Below are 20,276 nucleotides of genomic sequence, written 5' to 3'. Positions count from 1 at the left end.
AATCCGGACAAATGTCACTTGATCAAGGAGCAGATCTGCATCAGATGAGATCAGCTGACTACGTGTGTGTGTGCTGTGCAAAAAATGTTTTTGAACATTAATAAGTCGTCTTTGTGCACATATTGTTTACAGATATCAGACTGCAAAGAGCGCTACAGAGAGTCAGCATTTCACCAGTTGTCAGTGGGTGAGTTTTATAATTTGTGTCCTAATTTAAATAAAAAATAAATACAAAGAAACTAGAGAATTTTGCCCTGAATTATTCAAAATTTTTAGATTTTTTTTTTGCAACAGAACAGACAAAATTAAATTACTGTGTGAACTTGTTGGCATAATTATGTTCCACCTAATTTAAAAATTGACATGCATTTTAAGTACAATGCGTGTAAACAGTGCATTTTGAAAAGCCAAAAGTGCAAACAGGGCTGAAATGGTTTTGACTGCAAATGTTTTAATTGCAGGGGTGAAGTTGGCCCAATGGAGTGGAAATGCAAGTTGTGTTCTGCAACTTCAAATACTCGGGGACAATTATTTTGGCACTACACTGTATTGCATACCCAATATTCACGAGTGTCCCCCCTGCCATGTCTCTATGACAGTTGCATTTGTACTTTTCCATCATTCGAGGCAATGAAAGCTCATCTGTCAAGATCACATAATGATTCACATAGAGTTGATGCAACTGAAGGAGCACGTAGTTGTTTTATATGTCCTTTGTGTAACTTCACACAGCCCTTTTCTGAGGGAATTCTGTTTGGTCACTTGAGAAATCATTTACGAAGTCATGAGATGGTACCATGCCCATTCAAAAACTGTAATTACAGAACAAATAGTTACTCAGCATTTAATGCACACAAAAGTAGAAAGCATAGTGGTGATTCAGGCTTTGGTGAATGTGTTGTATTGGCATACAACGATAGCGCCCCAGAGCTAGTTGCAGCAGAAAGTCTTCGGGAACCTGCTGAAACTCACAGTCCAGGGTCTGCAGACACATTTGATCTCGATGAGATAAACAGTCAGTGTGACCCAGACATGTTAAAGGCCCAGCTGAACCATAACTTGGCATCGTTATTTCTAAAGATGCAATCTATTCTTCATGTGTCAGAAATGGCATCTCAGGAAATAGTGGAACATTTGACTCAGATATTTTTCTTGTCCCAACCGATACTCAAACATGACATCAGAGAGGTCTTAGAGAGTCATGATATCACTGTCAGTGAAGCAATTCTAAATGAGGTTGTCAGTACTGTTATGGACTGCAATGTTATTGTCAGTGCCACAGCTAAGGGGAAGCCGTTATCCTCAACCAAGAGAAGGAAAACCTTCATCGAAAATAATTACCCTGTGGTAAAGCCTGTACAGTATCTGCTACAGCCAGGACACACAGCAGTACATGTTCCCATTCTCAAAATGATACAAAAAATCTTCAGTCATACAGATATTCTTGATAAAATTAAAGAAACAAAGGTGGCACAAAACGGTGTCTATGTAAGCCACCAAGATGGTTTGTACTTCAAAGAGAACACATTCTTGTCTTCAGATGAGTTCAAAATAACACTAATTTTGTACATTGATGATTTGGAGATAGCCAATCCACTTGGCACATCGCGCAAAATACACAAAATCTGTTCAGTATACTGGATGCTTGCTGATCTTCCCAGTAAATACCGGTCAGCCTTGCATGTGATTCAGCTTGCTGCTTTATGTAAAGTGGCTGACATCCAGACATTTGGGTATGAAAAAGCACTTGGTCCTTTGTTGAGAGACCTCCGTACCCTTGAACAAGATGGGATATTTATTGAGTCTATTGGTAAGGTAGTCCAAGGAACAGTCATGTGTGTGGTGTGTGACAATCTTGCAGCCCATGAGTTGGCAGGCTTTTCAAAGTCTTTTAGAGCAGAACACTTTTGCAGGTTCTGCACAGCAACACAAGTTAAACTTCAGACTCATGAAGTTGCAAGCGGCGAGTTCAGTCTTAGGACAAAAGACAGCCATAATAGTGATGTGCATGCCGTAATGCATGGGGTCATTCGGAGTCAAAATGGTGTTCAGGCAGATTGTGTCCTGAGACAGCAACTAGAGCATTTTCATACTGTCACTGGCTTTCCACCTGATGCCCTCCATGATCTTTTGGAGGGCATTGTGCCTACAGAGCTCGCCCTGTGTATTGGAGAGATGATCCGTCGCAAATACTTCACCCTTGAATATTTGAATGACAGAATTCTGTCATTTCCCTACCAAGGAACAGACAAGCTTGAGAAACCTCATAAAATACCACAGAGCTTTGCTTTAAAGAAAAGCATTGGTGGTAATGGCCATGAAAATGCCACATTGCTTAGACTGCTCCCTTTGATTATTGGAAATGCTGTTCCTGAAGAGGATGGGATATGGACTGTGCTAATGGACTTAAAAGAGGTAGTAGAGTTATCACTGTCTTCAGAATTCACAGAGGAGTCCATCCAGTATTTACAGTCGAAGATCCAAGATCATAGACAGATGCTGAAAGAAGCCTTTCCAGATTTCAAACTCCGTCCTAAGCATCACTACATTGAACACTATCCTGACCTTATACGTCTTTTTGGGCCCCTTGTACACTTGTGGACAATGAGGTTTGAGGGAAAACACAGTTTTTTCAAGAGAGTTGTACACGATACACAAAACTTTAAAAATGTGTTAAAAACACTCGCCGACAGGCATCAGTACATGGTAGCATTTCATCTCAGTGCCTCAGGATTCTTCAGACCTCACCAGCAAGCATCAAATGTCTCCTCTGTACTGGTATCAATGCTTCCAGATGTTGCAAAGACATATGTTAAACAAATAACAGCAAGCAATGTTATTTACAGCACATCAAAGATCTGCATTGATGGAACTGATTATAATGTAGGAATGTTTTTGTCTGTTGGACAAGAGGGAGGACTGCCTAAGTTCTGTAGAATTGAACAGGTTCTCCTGGTTAATAGTAGTGTTATCTTTCTTTGCCAAAGGCACATATCGCACTACATTGAACACCTGAGATCTTACGAACTTTTCCCAAATAATCTGGCTGTTCACACCCCATCAGAGCTAAATGACAAAACACCTCTCTGTGCTTACAACGTAGATGGAAGATTGCTCTTGACACCAAAACGTTTCATATTATTACATTGAAGATTTATTGAAGCAGGTTAACAGCTGACTTCAACATTCTCTTGGAGCTGTGCTGGGCAGTGGGTCCATGAATAAACTGCCTCACTCCAGCAGGTGTCCTTCCATACTTCCCATCGTTCAAGTGAGGCTATGGACTTGTGTACATTGTTTGTATCACGTTTACTCTCCATAAAAATTAATGTTTGTTCTTTTTTTTCCCTTTTTCTTTTTTTTTCTTCCCCTAGGAACCAAAAGATGGCTGCTGCCCAGAAGCATGTGCTGCGTGTGTATGTTGAACGAGACACCGCCCTGAAACTTACTCTACTTGAGCGACCAAAGTCAGTGGAGGAGCTGAAAGAAATAATTCAAGAGAGGTTCAAGCCAAGACTGGATGGGGACTTTAGCCTTCACTATGAGGATCCGGACTTTGATGGTGATCTTTGTCTCCTTGTGGACATCCAGGAGTTACCAGAGAAGGGCACATTAAGAGTTGTCAGACCTGAAAGCGACACCTTCTCTACTGCATCTTCTGACACAGACATACTCCCACATGTACCTGCGATACAGCGCCAGAAGAGTTGGCCTGATGAATTTGTTGTTCCTAGTTTTGGTTATGAAATGGATCATATACTAGAAGAAGGAAATCGAGTTTATGAAGAATCAGGAAAATTGCTGAAGTTAAAGAGATCACAGAAGAGTGAAATCCTTAGAAAAATGGCAGAAACAATCTACAGTTTTAAAGCATACGCACATGACAAGGAATTGGCAATGGCTCCTCAAGCTTTGATTAGAGCTCATCCATGTCTCAGAATGACAGCTGGTGAAGACGGGGCGTTGGGATGGAAACGCCACATGGGGTACAAGCTTGCATCTTACCGTAACAATCTGGCCAAAGCTGGGGTTGCAGAAGTAGCCATCAACACAGGGAGGCAGAGCCGAAACAACCCCAACAATGATCACCCCCATCAAAACATAAAGAAAGCTCGAAAAGCTGAGGTCAACTACATCACTAACCTACCGAAGGATCAAACCCCAGCCTCTCTGGAAAAAATGAGAGAACAGATCATGCATGAAGTCGAAAAGACTGAGAGAAACTACTTGGTCATAGGCAAGCTCATGGACACAACCTATGCCCTACGTCGCCAAGAAATTGTTGGAGCTGTTGTAGCTCCACGAGTGAGAGACGTCGTGGACAGATGGCCAGCCCTACTTATAGAGTCACAGGTAAAAATAAAATAAAATTAAAAGTGTGTGTGTGTGTGTGTGTGTGTGTGTGTGTGTGTGTGTGTATATGTCTGTCTGTCTCTTTACTGTTCTCCCAGTTTTTAAAAGTCTAGATTTTCAAACAATTTACCAAAAAGCAAATGGCAGATGTAAAATGACAACACATCACTGTGATGTTTTTTTTTCTTTTTTTCCCCATTCATAGTAAACAAAGTCTCTAGAAGTTTATTTATTTAAATTTCCTTTAGATAACATTACAAAGAATGACGAATAACTTTCTATTTTGGCCTTGGTTCTGATTAGAATTTCTCTGGTTTTGCTAACCTGAGAACTTTTTAAAATACATTCACAATTCTGTTCCTAATTCATCTTTGTTCATTTCTGTGTATTTCTGTTCATATACAGGTGGTGGCAGAGTTCCACCGAATCAACAATGTTAACCTGCGCACTCAATTCTACAAGGAGCTGGACAGACACACCCCTAGACTCATCACTTTGTTCCGAGACAAGGCCATCAAGACTGGCAAGATTGCAGAGGAGCTAGCAAAGCTCATGAGAATTTATGACATTCGGGTAAATTTTTCATTTCACATGATTCAGGATTACATTAACCGATGGTTTGTACACAGCTGTAAGAAGCCATAGTGTCAATTGCTTCAACTGTGCTCCGAGATTAAGTGATTATGCCATGGATACAAGGTTGTCATTTTAGGAGAAGGACATCTTGACAAAATCTATCCTATCAAAATATCCAAAAAAATCCAAAATACAGAATTTACCATCTATGGCTAGGGTAGGGTAGGGTAGGGTAGGGTTACCCTTCTAGATTGACAAGTTTAGCCCGTTACACAAAAAGTTTGGACACCCCTGATCTATAACAATGACAATCAGAACATGGCTATCCAACACTTTGTTTTTACTCTGCATTTGTGTAAATACTATTCTAATAGATATTGTATGTTCATCTAGGAACAGCATGATGTAAATACAAGACGGGCCCTCGTCCTTCGTGCACTTCCTGTGTACCTGCGTGAAGATGCCTCCATGTTATTCAGGACTTGTGATGTAAGTGTACTGGCCTCAGCATCAACCCCTTTGCCTAGCTGTTCAGTCAAACATATGACATCGCTCAGAACTCAAGGAGAACCAGGGTGTATATCAGGAAGGAGGTTCAACACAGTCCTCATCTGACTTGTTTTCTCCCATATATCAACTATTGTTGAATAAGATTGCAAGAAGATTGTTACGCATAAACCAGAAAACATGAAAATAGTTGAAAGATTATTATACAAAAAAAATCTGCAGATAAAAACTATCTCCCTTTTAAAATTCAAGTGTTCTATTTTTTTGGAGGTGCCATGTTGTGGTCAGAGAAATGTTTGGTAAATAACAAAAACAAAAATCTTGGCATATATTTATTATTGAAAACATTTATTTAAACATATGTTTTGAAGTCAAACCGAAATTAAGATTATTGTAATGCATCATGATGTATCGCCATATCAAATTAAATCATTGACATTATAATCCTAAAAGAAACGTGTGACTTATGAAGATTCACACCTCTAATCAATAGCATGATTTGTGTCCTTGTGGGGCTGAACTCATTCTTGTATTATTTTTGTTTTGCAGTCAGCAGATGGTCCAGACCTCACTGACACTCCTGTGGCTCTGCTGACAGTTGTCACGGATGACACTACTGATTCGGCCCTCTTCCATCCCGAAAGCATCTGCATTGTCATTGAGGATGAAATACTTGTGAATGGTCCCACAAATCTGGCTGAGTCATTTCTCCTGCTCTTTGGGTACATCTATGCACTAGACCTACAATACCCAAAGAAACTTGAGCTTACATTCACATTTATCCAGAAGGTTGTGATGTGCCTTGAGGACAACAAACCACTGAAAGGGCGTCTACTGACGCTGAAGAATGATTTGTTCAATGAGTGAATCACTCAGAATGGACTACTTGTTGAGCTGAGTATTGAGGAAGCTTTTTTTTGTTTGTTTTTTTTCCTAATCATTGGGCTTTTCTACTTCTAATTTAAAGTGAATGACTGCTCATTTTGTGGACTATTCATGTTTAACGTTGTGTTGCCTAATACCTCAATGCACTACCTGATGTTTGTTCCCAGTTATGTACAGTTGTGTAAACCAGTACATGGATGCCTCATTTCTCCTGCTTTTTGGGTAGTTCTGTGCACTAGACCTACAATACGCAGACTCTCGAGCTTTTATTCACATGTATCCAGAAGGTTGTGACCCTTGGAGTCTTTTTCTCTTGTTTTATTTATGAAGCACTTTTTTATGAGTGAGCTCTGTTGTTTGTGCCTTTTTAAAAGCACATTGTGTTTAATAAAAAGTTGTTAAATTGTTAGTGTTGTTACATGTTTTCTAACACTTTTAGCTGATTATAATTTACTGGGCAAATAGTTCAGAATTATTTGTAAGTGTATTTCCCACAGTATTTTAAAAATCTTGAAGATTAAGTGTTATTTCCCATATTATAAGTTAGAAAATATGAAAAAGTTTGAGTTCATTTCCCACATCATATGAGTTGCAATATGTAAAATATTTTGAGTGTATTTCCCACCTTAATTAAGTTGAAACATATTGAACATTTTGAGTTTATTACTCCCTAATTATAAGTTGAGGAATATCAACATTTATGAGTTAACATTGAGGTAATTTAAGGCAACTGCAACTACAATTTTTATTTTAGTTAAACTTAAAACTTTTAAAAACATCACTAGAAAATTGTTGTGTAATCTGTTACACAACAATTTTTGAGTTCTGTGAACTTATTAGGTTTTACAGTGAAGGATGATATTACAAGCTACAGCAGTGAGGAAAACTGTGAAGAAAACCCTGTTTCATCAAGGCAGCTGCGCTCATCATCTTCAGACAGTTTTGCCAGTTCAACAGCTGCCTTCCAACCAATCTCTGCTCCGACGCAATCTCCTGCCTCATCAGTTTGTAATGGAACATTATTAACGGAAACTCCTGCCTTGACCCATGAAAGTAGTATCTCACACAAGTACAGCAGCGCTTCAACAAACATTTCCTTCAGCCAGTTACCAGTGTCTTCATTGGAAATCTACCCTTCCACTAGTCAGCCTTCTACCTCATCATCTGCATCTTTAAGTGATCCAGTTCTGGTCCTGACGTGCCGAAATACCTCAAGCTCACCCTACCAGACCAGGAATCCAGAGAATGATTGTTCAGCATTACCCTCTACATCAACACACAGTCAATCTGTAAACTACGATAAATACCTTTCAATCATGACTCCACTATCTGACATGTCTTCTGATGATGAGGAACTTAACCAGGCTATACTAGCAAGCCTGCAGAGCGAAAGGTTAGTTTCAAATACAAATGTTTTACAGTAGCCAATTAAACACACCATATTTGTTGCAATCCAATACTGTAACCAGTGTTGTGAAGGAGTGTAATCCATCCTCAGATATTTATATGCATATATGATATTTATATTTGCTGTTAACAAAACAGTTTTTTGAATAATGTCTACAGAGTCAAATGATAATGCTGTAATGCTGGCAAATTTTATTTTATTTGAAATAGGCAGCGAATTTTTAACAGCCTATCTGACAATGAAATGAAATTTACTTATTGTGCATTGAAACTATTTTTCTTTGCTCTAGTGCTTTCTAGTTCTCCAAAACATATAAACAATATAAAAAGCCACTGAGCAATATACTCCTTTGTACATTTTGCTTATGATTATGATAATTTCCTTTAGGGATTAATAAAGTATGCTGATTCTGATTTTGACAAAACTTTGTATGTCCTTGTAGCCCTTGTATGTGAATGTTTTTACTGATGTTCTTTTCAATATTTTTTTCTTTTTTTTTCTTTTCTTTTTTTTAATCCTACAGGACTTCAAGTTGTTTGGTATCAGCAAAAGATATTTTGGAGGAACTTTCTGCAAAAGTAAACCAACAGAAGAAATGCAAGTTCAACATTAATAGATCAACAGTCCTGGATGGAGCAATTAGAGGTTTTAAACAAGCGACATATGATCCATGCCACACAATTTCTGTCAGGTTTTCTGACGATATGGGAGTACCTGAAGAGGCTGTTGACTTGGGTGGACCAAGAAGAGAATTTCTAAGACTTCTGATCGAAGCTTTACCCCTGTCTCCAATGTTTGAGGGTGAAGAAGGCAAAATGAACTTGGCGCTTGATAGTGCTGGTATGTATTGATTTTAGGCTGATATCCCTGGAGTAATGCAATAAAAAAATCATTTTTATGAAGTTCGTGTCAAGCGCTTTCATGCATCTATTGACATGTAATGTTTTTCATTATTTCTAGCCATGAGGGAGGACAGGTACTTCATTGCAGGCAGAGCCATTGCAGTAAGCCTTGTACATGGTGGTCCACCAGCAGGCTTTCTGTCCCCAACACTCTTCTCTTGCCTTGTTGATGGCCCAGATTTGGCTAAACCAGTTTTAGAAGATGTTGCCGATAGTGACCTGCGTGAAAAAATTAAAAGGGTAAAACTGATTTGTCAGTTGTTGGATAATGTTTTAGTATTGTGTGTGTCGCGCTGGCCTAGTAGGTGTGGCTGTTATTCCTCTCTTCCTCCTCCTGCCCACTACCTGTTCGGTGCTGCTGCGTGCGCATGGCCACTGATTAGACCTTGGGTGCAATCAACAACTAAGCACGGCCTGGTGTGCGCCGCCCTGCCAGGTGAGCCACATTAGAGCAATCAAGGGTGGGCGTGCCTAGTAGACCTTAAAATGCATGCAGCAGTCATTTGACCTGTGAGCAACATACTGAGAGGACGGCAAACAAAGCACTTTTCCACTGTGAGGAAGACTTTGAACAAGACGGGCTATTGGTAAGCTCTTGAGCTCACATTTGCTGCACATATATTTGGAACTATGGAAGCTCAGTTGTGCAAATGTTTTACGCTTAGGGAAATAGTTGCTGCATTTAAGTTTAAAAAATTATATTGACAAAAATGAATGTTTAAGTTTGAATAAATTGTTTGTTCAGTTAGTGTTCCCACATATTTATGTTAATTAATATTAAAAAGTTACCCCCCCCAAATCCTTGGGTGGATCGTAAAACTAGTGAATAAATGTTTGGTTTTGATTTAAAGAAAATAATTCTTTGTAAAGAAAATCCTTAAAGTCTATTAAAATGTTTGAACTTTAAAATGTATACTTTAAAATACAATTGTTTATAAAAAAAAGTGTTAATGCAAAGAAGACACATTTTGTATATTTAAGAACCACAGTTAAATTAACACAGTTAACCACATGGTAAATGGCTTTACTGAAGTGTATTTTGTTATTTCATCTGTCTTCTGTGTAATGCATGTAATTTATCTGAATGGTTAATGGAATGTTCTTTATTTTTGTGTTGAAAGGTTTTTTACCTGCTGCTACCTACCTACCAGCTATCAAACTAGCTGGTCACAATAAAGTTGAGTGAAATTCAAAGTCTGGTCTTTTTCAAGTGTGGGCACCTCACAGTCAAAGGAACACTTGACAGTGTGCATTTTGTTCTACTCCATGTATTAATTGGGGCCCATTAATTTTTTATTTTTTTTATTTGAAGGTTAAAGAGTGTAAATCCTTTGAAGATCTGATAGTAGCAACTGAGCCACTTCAGGAATACTTAGCCAATGCTGGCTGCCTGAGGCCGCTACGGAGGCTGGAAGACAAGGATCTGCATATACATGACATTATCATGTTCCAAGTAATACAGAGTCCGTGGTCCATTTGAAAGGTATGTATGTATTTATTTATTGTTGTCCAATAAGTAACTCAAACCCATGCTGATTGCCTTGTATTCTGGGAATTTTGTGTGACATTTCTTTGTGTAGGTACACCATGCCTCCAAAGGTGACAGCATCACATGAAAAATGCAGATTTGGGATATACACTTTTGATGATGTGAATAATCTGAAGTAAAAATTATTGTATATATAAATTCATATGTTTTAGATTATACTTCTTGGATCCATTCATTTTTGATGTGATTTGTGATTTTAAAGGTAATTCTGATCATCATTTAGATTTCAGGATGGACTACGGACACTTGAGGTGCTGGACAAAATCCAAGATCACCCAGAGAGTTTTCGCACCCTTCTATGCTGGTCACCTTCAGTGCTTACAGCTGACCTTCTTGACAGCCTCTTTACCATCCGCCTTTCTCCAGCTGGGAGCAATAAAAGGCATGCTGAAGCAGTTGTCATTAGTTTCTGGAGAGACTACCTAACAGATGCAGAAGGTAAATTTAGCGTTTTAAGCATTGTGTTCAATTTATAATGCAGTGCATCTTTTCATTGAATCAGTTAAAAGTAGAAATGCTTGCTGTGTTTTTGTCTTTAATGCCATTTTTGACAGTATTGCTTTTCCTTTAGATCAAGACGGAACACAGAAGCTGGGGACAATTCTTGCCTTCGCCACTGGAGCCAACACTGTTCCACCAATTGGCTTCTCTCCACAACCGTCCAGTTCTGAAATTCTGTGGCAGCTCTTTGAATACGTGGCAAATATATATAATGAAGACAAAATAAATGGACCTCATTAAGTGAATCTAATACACCATGCTCCTCCATAAATTTGAAAAGATTAACAAAATGATATGACACCACTCGATTTAATTCTGCCCATAATCGCTCAATTCTTTGATTATGCACAGACCTGCCAGTGATAACACTATGCCTGTTCAGTCCTTGCCTGTAAAGCATGAAACGGGCAACACCAGTGTTTTCTAGTCCATGATCACATCTCACGCTGGATGGCATTCCAAAGTTCTGAACACCAACCATGAACAGTGACAAAACACTTGATGCCCTGTTGTTATCTAAACACGCAAGGTAGATGATGGTTCTACTGAAACCATCCACACAGCCATGGAACACCATCCTCCATCTCACAAGTTTGTGGTTTCCATCTATATACCTATAGAAAAATGAAATAAGTATAAGTTATGTATGGGGAAACTATGACATGGTCAAGGATATGCACACGTTTGAGTAAATAAAACAATGAGTTATTTTGCTTTAGATAATCCATTTCGCTATAGACTTAGAATCAGGACTGTTTTCCTGTTAGAATTTTCTCACCATAACTGATTGGGGAAAGGAACACTGTACAGTCGTCGACGTATTGCATTGCGTCTTCTGAGGGAACGTCCAAAGGGGTCAATTTCTTGTAGACTTTGTCTTACACGCCACCTTTGGATTCGTAACCCACGTGATCTCAAGCTGCCATGCACATATCGTTCACCTGCATTTGTGGTATACTGAAGGATTTCCCGAACAACCCTGTTCAGGTTTTCATCGGATAATGTTGCATAAGTCAGTGGCTCAATGCCAAGGTCCTCTCTGTGCCTGTACAGAGTACGGGAGCTAACCCCTAAGCATGTTGCAATGCTTTGCCAGTTCATTCCAAGAGATACTAAATGAGATATTTGCTCTCTTGAAATGCTGTATCGCGGTCGACCTTGAGAGCAAGTCATGAGAGGTGGAGGTAGCAAGACAAGTCTGTTCTCAGATGTAGTTCCTTGTCTAGTTTCATAAGCAGTCAGTAAAAAAATTAGCCATCCATTTAAGGACTGTAATGTATTCACTGCTTCTCTATTTCTTGCATCGTCAACAAATCTTGAGATGGACAAAATTCCAGATAAGGTTTGAATGTGATCACCAAGTTCTCTATGGAGCCTCTGACGAACAAAAGAATCTGTAGCTTCTCTTTGAATTTGTTCCAAACATTCTAATACATTATTTAAAAAAGTTCTAATTTCATTTTCATTACTACTTACTCGACAAATTAACTGCAATACTAGCAAAGAAAGCAGGACAACTTTGAACAGCTTCATTGCTTGGTTCTTCTGGTTTAGGTCTGGGTATGTCAAGTAAGTTCTCCAAGTGTATTACATTTCCTGGTTTAAGAATAACTTCCTGCTTAAAGGATTAACTTCCTGTGTTAGGAAATGCAGATGTGAATGTCAGAGTGTATGTATGCAAGGGTAAAGGATAAACACTGGGATTGTATGTGTATATGAGTATAGGAGTACAAATATATATGTGTTGAAAGGTAAAGGGTATGTATATATATGTATGACTAGAAAGGGCTGCACCTGCAAGGAGAATAAATATATGTCAACATAAAAATATGTAGCATTAAGAAAAATAGAATACACGTGTGTGAAAGGAAGAGTGAATATACATGGATATGAATTAAGAATAAAGGTGTGCGAGATGACAATATATGTATGTGAGAGTGAAAATATATGTGCATGAAAGAAGAATATATGTATGTGAGAGTCAAAGTATGAATTTTGGCTTGTACGGCCCCTCATACTTAAGCCAAGCCTACTCATATTAGTAAATATGCACACACATAATCAGACTCAGGGAGCATCTCACCACGCATTTTTTCTCTCTCTCCATCTCTTTACAGTGGGGCAAAAAAGTATTTAGTCAGCCACCGATTGTGCAAGTTCCATCCATCCATTCGCTTCCGCTTATCCTTTTCAGGGTCGCGGGGGGCGCTGGAGCCTATCTCAGCTGTCATTGGGCGAGAGGCAGGGTACACCCTGGACAGGTCGCCAGTCTGTCGCAGGGCCAACACACAGAGGGACAGACAACCATTCACACTCACATTCACTCGCACACTCACACCTTACGGAAAAGTATTGTAGACCTGCACCAGACTGGGAAGAGTGAATCTACAATAGATTAGATTAGATAGAACTTTATTAATCCCTCGGGTGGGTTTCGCTGGGAAATTCGATGGCAATAGGCAAGCAGCTTGGTGTGAAAAAATCAACTGTGGGAGCAATCATCAGAAAATGGAAGACATACAAGACCACTGATAATCTCCCTCGATCTGGGGCTCCACGCAAGATCTCATCCCGTGGGGTCAAAATGATCATGAGAACGGTGAGCAAAGATCCCAGAACCACACGGGGGGACCTGGTGAATGACCTGCAGAGAGCTGGGACCAAAGTAACAAAGGTCACCATCAGTAACACACTACAATGGCAGGGAATCAAATCCCGCAGTGCCAGACGTGTTCCGCTGCTGAAGCCAGTGCATGTCCAGGCCCGTCTGAAGTTTGCTAGAGAGCACATGGATGATACAGCAGAGGATTGGGAGAATGTCATGTGGTCAGATGAAACCAAAGTAGAACTTTTTGGTATAAACTCAACTCGTCGTGTTTGGAGGAAGAAGAATACTGAGTTGCATCCCAAGAACACCATACCTACTGTGAAGCATGGGGGTGGAAACATCATGCTATGGGGCTGTTTTTCTGCCAAGGGGACAGGACGACTGATCTGTGTTAAGGACAGAATGAATGGGGCCATGTATCGTCAGATTTTGAGCCAAAACCTCCTTCCATCAGTGAGAACTTTGAAGATGAAACGAGGCTGGGTCTTCCAACATGACAATGATCCAAAACACACAGCCCGGGCAACAAAGGAGTGGCTCCGTAAGAAGCATTTGAAAGTCCTGGAGTGGCCTAGCCAGTCTCCAGACCTCAACCCCATAGAAAATCTGTGGCGGGAGTTGAAAGTCCGTGTTGCTCGGCGACAGCCCCAAAACATCACTGCTCTCGAGAAGATCTGCATGGAGGAATGGGCCAAAATACCAGCTACTGTGTGTGCAAACCTGGTAAAGACCTATAGTAAACGTTTGACCTCTGTTATTGCCAACAAAGGTTATGTTACAAAGTATTGAGTTGTATTTTTGTTATTGACCAAATACTTATTTTCCACCCTGATTTACCAATAAATTCTTTACAAATCCTACCATGTGGATTCATGGATTTTGTTTTCACATTCTGTCTCTCACAGTTGAAGTGTACCTCTGGTGCAAATTACTGACCTCTGTCATCATTTTAGGTGGGGGAACTTGCACAATCGGTGGCTGACTAAATACTTTTTTGCCCCACTGTAAATGGAGAAAGGGTGGGTGGTTTCTCTGCACAGTTGGATAAATGGTAAATGGTCTGTATTTATATAACGCTTTACTAGTCCCTAAGGACCCCAAAGCGCTTTACATATCCAGTCATCCACCCAGTCACGCACACATTCACACACTGGATGTTGTATACTATTCAAAACCGGGTATCAAAATTACACTGAAGCCTATTGGTTGAGTTTTGGTAGCATCCTGGGTATCAGTAACTAGTCATCATTAGTAGTAGGTTTGAATCTCACCTCTACCTATCCAGTGTAATGTATTTTTGTTTTATTGGATGCTTCAAATTGCAGTGGGTCATATGTGTTGACTTTCACATCTTAACATCAGGGCTCCATTTTTATATCTCATCTATAGCACCTATGTGAGCCTGTCTCAGAGTACCTGAAATCGCAAAACAGCGACAGCAAGAGAGAAAGACACAAAAGGGAAAAAATCAAGCTGCTACTATCTTCAACTATGTCATGGTTATTAATAGACAGAGACTTTCACCAGCTGAAAAACTGCATGAAAACTTACTAGAAAATAATCTAGTCAGATTCTGATATTCCTGTTTTTGTTTTGATTTTTAAAGAATGAAATGAATGAAAGAAATGTGCAAACACACATCCTGTAAGTGTCTATAAGAGGAGAAGCTAAAGGCTTCTACAGAAACTGGAAGAAGAAAACATTCCGTTTGTATTTCCCTTAAACTTTCAAACTCAGTCACTTTTTGTCTCCGTGGACACACACAGCGTGTTAACGTCAAAGCTAGTCAGAAAGATTGAGACAATGAGGGAATGTTTTTAAACTAAATTCTTTTCACCCAGCAACTCTCCTGGTCTCTCTCACCCTTCTTATATTCTATCTCTTTGCAAAGTTCAATATTTCCCCCCATCGTGTCCTTCCACCATCACACGGATTAATGTGGTTCACGGGTGTATATTTGTAGCTATCACTAAGGTGTCAGCTTTCTGTCTGAAGGTTTAGTCATTCCAATGAGCAACAACTGAAAAGCCCTTTTTGGACATGAATTCCCAGTCTTCATGTGCACTTTGATGTGCATCCCGCTTGTTTTCAGAGTCTGTGTGTGGTTTTCACTATTCTTCCAAGTTCATTTGTATGTGTATGTGAGTTTCTAGTGTATTCATGTGTGTGTGTGTGTGTGTGTGTGTGTGTGTGTGTGTGTGTGTGTGTGTGTGTGTGTGTGTGTGTGTGCAGTCGGAGGCTCCAAGCCCTCATGCGTCAGAATGCTTTTCTTTTTCTGTGGCCCCTGAGCAAACATATTAAGAACTACCTTATCACTGCTTATACAGCCATGTCCACATACACAAGACACACATATTAAACACAAGCCTAAGCACACACACACAGACACCAGATTCACAAAACAATACAGCTGACACCAAACACACAAAGCTTGCCGCCACACTCTCCAAATGTCACCGACCCATCGAGGAGGAAGGGCTGGGCTACGTGGCCTTTCAGGTCTCATTGGTTGATGCTGAGAAATCAGTCTGACGCTCTGGGACAAACCAAGGATTATAAAAGCGAGGTACGCTGACTGTGTCCGAAAAAGCAACACACTCTTGACAAGCCTTCTTTGAGAGGTGCATCCATGGATTATGAAAAGAAAAACTTTCTCTGTTTCACAGATGAAACTGATGCTGAACTGTAGGTTTTTTAGAGAAGCTGCAGAGATTTAATTGACAAATACCAATTTAGGTGTAGTATCACACCTGAAGATAACGCTGATTATCTCTTTGAGTAAACTGGAAATGACAGACTCTCCATAGACAAGTCACTAAAAGAACCCAGAAAATCTCCAGAGCTCATTTTTTGGATGGATAATTTGAGCATCAGGAGAAACAATACAGACTGAGAACTTGTAGAACAAAAACACTGTGGGAAAAAGATTCTTAGTCCAAGTTTGAAACTTTCAGAAAAAGTAAATTCATATAGACTTCAGGCCTGAGCATCATCTTTTCTTCTTTTTCAACTAAAGCCACAATGCTAAACAGAGCAACAGCTTTGATGGGGATGGCGTTCATCCTGCACGTTCTGATGATTCTAGGGATGCAAGTGGAAGCAGCAGCTGATGAAAGAGGTAAAAAAATGTTAATAATACAAGACCGCCTAATTCTCATAGCCGGCATTTCCTTATTCTTGAAGAGTTACTGGTTAAAGGTTTGTTTGTGTTTAAAAAAACTGTGCTTTCATTTAAAGCACGTCACAGTTTTTAAAAAAGTCATTCAGTCTTCAGCCTCGGTCTTTGCATCAATCGTTTCAAAAGAAGGTGTATGATGGCTGGAACCGAATAGCAGCTTCTTGTGTTTCTGTGCACGCTCTTCATGGAAAAGCCAGCCTAATCGCTTTATTGTTATTTGTTTTGTAGGCTTTGTGAAACAACCACGTTCCCTTCGTAGTCTTTTTCATGTCTCAGCTGTTCCACAGAAGACCTTAGCATTCAATTCAAACCAATACCTGAAGCACTGGCTCCTCAAAAGCACAGCAGCTCAACATGATGGTACAGCACAAACCACTGACCGAACTGCCACAAGAACTATTGCAGACACCAAGTCCAAGCAACCAGTGGTCAACAGCAACACAGCTGGTCCTGGTACACAAGCCAAGCTGCAGAAGATGATCTCAGCCCTGGAGGAATTTCACCGGGCATTTAACAGAACCCGGAGCTCACAGCTTACCATCATGCCACGAGGTAATACCACTCTTCTTTTAACTTTTTTATGCATTTCCTTCTTCATTGTATTATAAAATGTATTACTCTTTAAGGTTCCAGCATTAGCAGAAAGAAAACGCCAAGAGAAAGGTCTCAACATAAAGAATATCTCTCCCACATTAAGACACTGTATCTGGGATATTTTCTACCATTGGCCTTTATCACAGCACAAAGGAGGAGATCAGATAATCAGAGCATCAGTCAATCACCTGCCCCTCCCCATGTACCTCGATGTCTCCACCAGAATGAATGAATATGCCTTTGTGAATATGTTTTTTAAAGTTCTTTGAGTACTCTGACTAGACTAGAAAAATATTAGTTCATTTCAAAACACTTTGTACTTACGAGTTGCTGCATTAAAGACTATTTAACATCAGACTAACTCAAACATGCAGCTCCTTAGATAATGTCTGGAGAGACTCAGGACTGCACAGTATTTACAGGCTTGGCCTAAACCAAGAAGTGACCTCTGTTTTCCTGACATTTTTGTTTTGTTTTTCATTTCAGTAAGCAGCAGAAATGCCGGGGGGAAAGAGAAAGTGGTAAGTTAGACCCAAAGTCTAAAGATCTGAGTGCTGCATGAATGTATGAACAAATGTCACTTAGTAGGGCCCGCAGTCTGAAGCGGTTCAAGTGGTCAGTCAGATTAGAAACATGCAAAATAACTGCATTCAAATTAGACATAAAGAAAACAGATACGTGAATTGGCTGACAAGAAATGAGAATTTTGTGCTCCCTGCATTATTCACTTGCTTGAGTAGTCTTTGGTTGCTTGCAGGTTAATAGTCTATCTGAAGAGAAAACTGGCTTGTTGTTTAGTTTTATTCAAAACACTGGTCTTTGTCCCAAAGGTGGGCAGTTCTAATGAAGTGCTGGTTGCATTTTGAACATGACTTCTTAAATCCAGCAATAAAGAACTTTGACCAAAGGATTAAATGAACCAGAGTGTGACAGGGTGCAGAAACGAGGATGTCTTGAAATCCAAGCAAAGCCACTATGTAACAATTTCCACGTATAGGAGTGTAAAACAGCCAATGATGTTTGTGTGGTTGCATTCTTAAAAGGGGGGAGAAGGAAAGTATCTCGTTGATGACTCGTGCTTTGATTGCTGACAGCCAGTTTAATCTTTTTGTTACCGTTGTGATGGAAGCTCACTGCTGCTGAAGGAGCGGTGAATCCCACCACTGCGTGCCCAGTGTTACTTGACAGCACTGCATCCAAAGCCAGTGCAGACGTCATCCCAAGCCTGACTGGTCGAAACTGTAGGAAGTCCTTCCCACCACAGACCAAGAAGACCAACAAAAGAGGTGAGCAAAGTTAGTATATATCTTCTGACAGGTGGTGTATTTGGTTGACAGACCATAATAATAAACAGGTCAAACCTATTTATGTATTAAGCCAAGCTGCTCTCATTCAGCTTTGATTAATGCAGCACATTTGCAGAGCGGCAGTTCTTGGGGACTGGAGTGCATAATTATGTGTGCAATTTTTAGTGTGCATGAATTTATCATTGCTCTTTGAGGTGTTGTCACAGCTTTTTCACCAGCATGTCTTCAGACTGATTTATAACCACGTGTTCCTTCTTTGCTTCTTCCACAGTGTGTTTCTGGAAGTATTGCTCTCAGAAATGACAGCTTTCCAGCCGCGGCTCACTTTTGTGTCTCATCTTCTTCCTTTCGCTCATCCTTCCATCTACCCAAGTATGCGTCTCCATTTTTTATTCAGCCTCCATCCTCTTCTGTATCTCCTGCCTGACTTTTGAGTGCTAAGAAACTGTGGCTATGACAACAGAAAGATCTTCGTGCCGAACCAGGCCGGCGCCAGCCTTGGACCTTTTCATTCATGCATCAACTAACAAGACAGACCAGTCAAAACAAACCTTGTGCACCCTTGGTCAAGACACACACACTTGTTAACCCTTACGCTCCTTTATAAGACAGACACGCGTCAGTTTTTCAATGTGTGTGCCATATTTTAAATAAAGTTTATCATTTGCATAGCAAATACTGACTGTGATGACAAAGGCTGCCATTTTATTTCCTACAGTCAGAGATCTGAAACAGTAACTTCACTTTGTGGTTTTTCTTTGATTACACAGTTTGTATTTAAAGGATTTTGTAACACTGGTTGTTGAGCTGAGATCAAATACAGTACTTTATTTAGATACAGCTTCAGCAGCAGTATGTTGCAATCTGACACTAAATCATCATCAGAGTTAATAGTATTTGATGAGTGACACCAGCTAGCCTCAGTAGTCAAACCAGCCTATGTCCAGACCAGCAGTGAATTCTTCAACCGGGCGTTTCTGGGGAAACTGGACTGTGAGTATTTGGTGTCCGGGTATGTAAATTCTGGGTCACTTCATTCAAAGGGTTTCTGCAGAAGTCAGCGTCATTGTCATCCAGCTGGTGATTATATACAAGTCTCTGTGTTAAATGTGCTTGACCTTGCAATCACAATCATTTTGTCTATTTTTATTTACCACAATGATTCAAGCATACACTGCTTTGGAAAGTCAAAAGTCTAGCACAGGACCAAGAGCAGGCTATTATATCAAACATCACACCACTGTTTGAGCACATGATGGACATGGACAGTGGTTAGGTTGTGGACTGTAGCAGTGATGTAGCAGGAAAATATCTAAAAATAGTCTACCCTCGCATGGCAATAATTTGTGCATCCAGCCTTTACACTGCTGCCTTCTTGTGGCCACAGTTAGCTACAGTCTGCTGCCCTTGCTTAAATTTCATAAGGGAATGCAACCCTTGCTGTTTTGAAGGTGTGTCAGTCAATTACTTTAGTGGGCAAGATGAGAGGCCAGGAGGTTTTTCTGATGGTTTGTGCGTAAGCATTGTGGATAAACCACTGGCCTTTGACTATAAACTGATTAGAGACCAGCATGTGGCACAAGCGACCACTGACTGACCTTTCACTGTTCTGAGATCACTTACTATCTGCGCTTCATATACAGCTAGCATTAGCAAGTAAAAGAGCCTCAGTGGTTTGTCAGCGTAATACGAGTCTCCTCTTTGTACCTACTTTGGCTAACATGTGGGATGAAGAGAAGATGGATAATAAAAAAGCCGTTAATAAATTTTAGTACATTAACAAGGAAAGCTCTGATTACGATAGAGAGGGGATGGCAGCTCTAATCATATCTGATCTAATAAAATGCAGGCTCAGCAGTACTTATTAACATCTATGAGATTATCTGAATGTACTGTCTTTAACCAGCA

At 40.0% G+C, this 20,276-nt stretch overlaps 2 protein-coding genes and 1 pseudogene across 3 annotated transcripts; all 3 read left to right on the top strand.

Annotated features, from left to right (window-relative positions):
* Nucleotides 1-3,843: 3,843 nt before the first annotated feature.
* On the top strand, nt 3,844-6,885 carry LOC146548395 (uncharacterized). Its single transcript, XM_085265937.1, has 4 exons — nt 3,844-4,353; nt 4,759-4,926; nt 5,323-5,418; nt 5,986-6,885. Exons 1-4 carry the CDS (start codon nt 3,844-3,846, stop codon nt 6,301-6,303), a joined length of 1,092 nt encoding a protein of 363 aa, XP_085122063.1. The 3' UTR covers nt 6,304-6,885.
* Nucleotides 6,886-9,715: 2,830 nt separating this feature from the next.
* LOC146548394 (G2/M phase-specific E3 ubiquitin-protein ligase-like) lies at nt 9,716-10,921 on the top strand (annotated as a pseudogene). Its single transcript, XR_014890741.1, has 4 exons — nt 9,716-9,808; nt 9,944-10,114; nt 10,404-10,618; nt 10,752-10,921. The product of XR_014890741.1 is annotated as a G2/M phase-specific E3 ubiquitin-protein ligase-like (transcript).
* Nucleotides 10,922-16,298: 5,377 nt separating this feature from the next.
* urp2 (urotensin II-related peptide) lies at nt 16,299-19,050 on the top strand. The gene is made up of 5 exons (XM_085266002.1): nt 16,299-16,407; nt 16,696-17,019; nt 17,548-17,582; nt 18,191-18,347; nt 18,640-19,050. The coding sequence occupies exons 1-5, from the start codon at nt 16,311-16,313 to the stop codon at nt 18,669-18,671; spliced, it is 645 nt and encodes a 214-aa protein (XP_085122128.1). The 5' UTR covers nt 16,299-16,310; the 3' UTR covers nt 18,672-19,050.
* Nucleotides 19,051-20,276: the final 1,226 nt, after the last annotated feature.

The sequence above is a fragment of the Mchenga conophoros genome, linkage group LG23 (assembly GCF_057382185.1).
Source record: "Mchenga conophoros isolate Kocher_MC1m ecotype Shallow Benthic linkage group LG23, M_conophoros_male_GT1.1, whole genome shotgun sequence".
Lineage (NCBI taxonomy): Eukaryota > Metazoa > Chordata > Actinopteri > Cichliformes > Cichlidae > Mchenga > Mchenga conophoros.
Note: the sequence above shows the minus strand (reverse complement) of the source record. Positions and strands in the feature narration are given on the sequence as shown.

Excerpts from the sequence above, each read along its gene's own strand:
- LOC146548395 (XM_085265937.1), top strand. The coding sequence starts at position 3,844 with ATGGCAGAAACAATCTACAGTTTTAAAGCATACGCACATGACAAGGAA. Across the intron at positions 4,354-4,758 it reads CCCTACTTATAGAGTCACAG|GTGGTGGCAGAGTTCCACCG; the intron begins GTAAAAATAAAA and ends GTTCATATACAG. Across the intron at positions 5,419-5,985 it reads TGTTATTCAGGACTTGTGAT|TCAGCAGATGGTCCAGACCT; the intron begins GTAAGTGTACTG and ends TTTGTTTTGCAG.
- urp2 (XM_085266002.1), top strand. The coding sequence starts at position 16,311 with ATGCTAAACAGAGCAACAGCTTTGATGGGGATGGCGTTCATCCTGCAC. Across the intron at positions 17,583-18,190 it reads CCGGGGGGAAAGAGAAAGTG|CTCACTGCTGCTGAAGGAGC; the intron begins GTAAGTTAGACC and ends TTGTGATGGAAG. Across the intron at positions 18,348-18,639 it reads CAAGAAGACCAACAAAAGAG|TGTGTTTCTGGAAGTATTGC; the intron begins GTGAGCAAAGTT and ends CTTCTTCCACAG.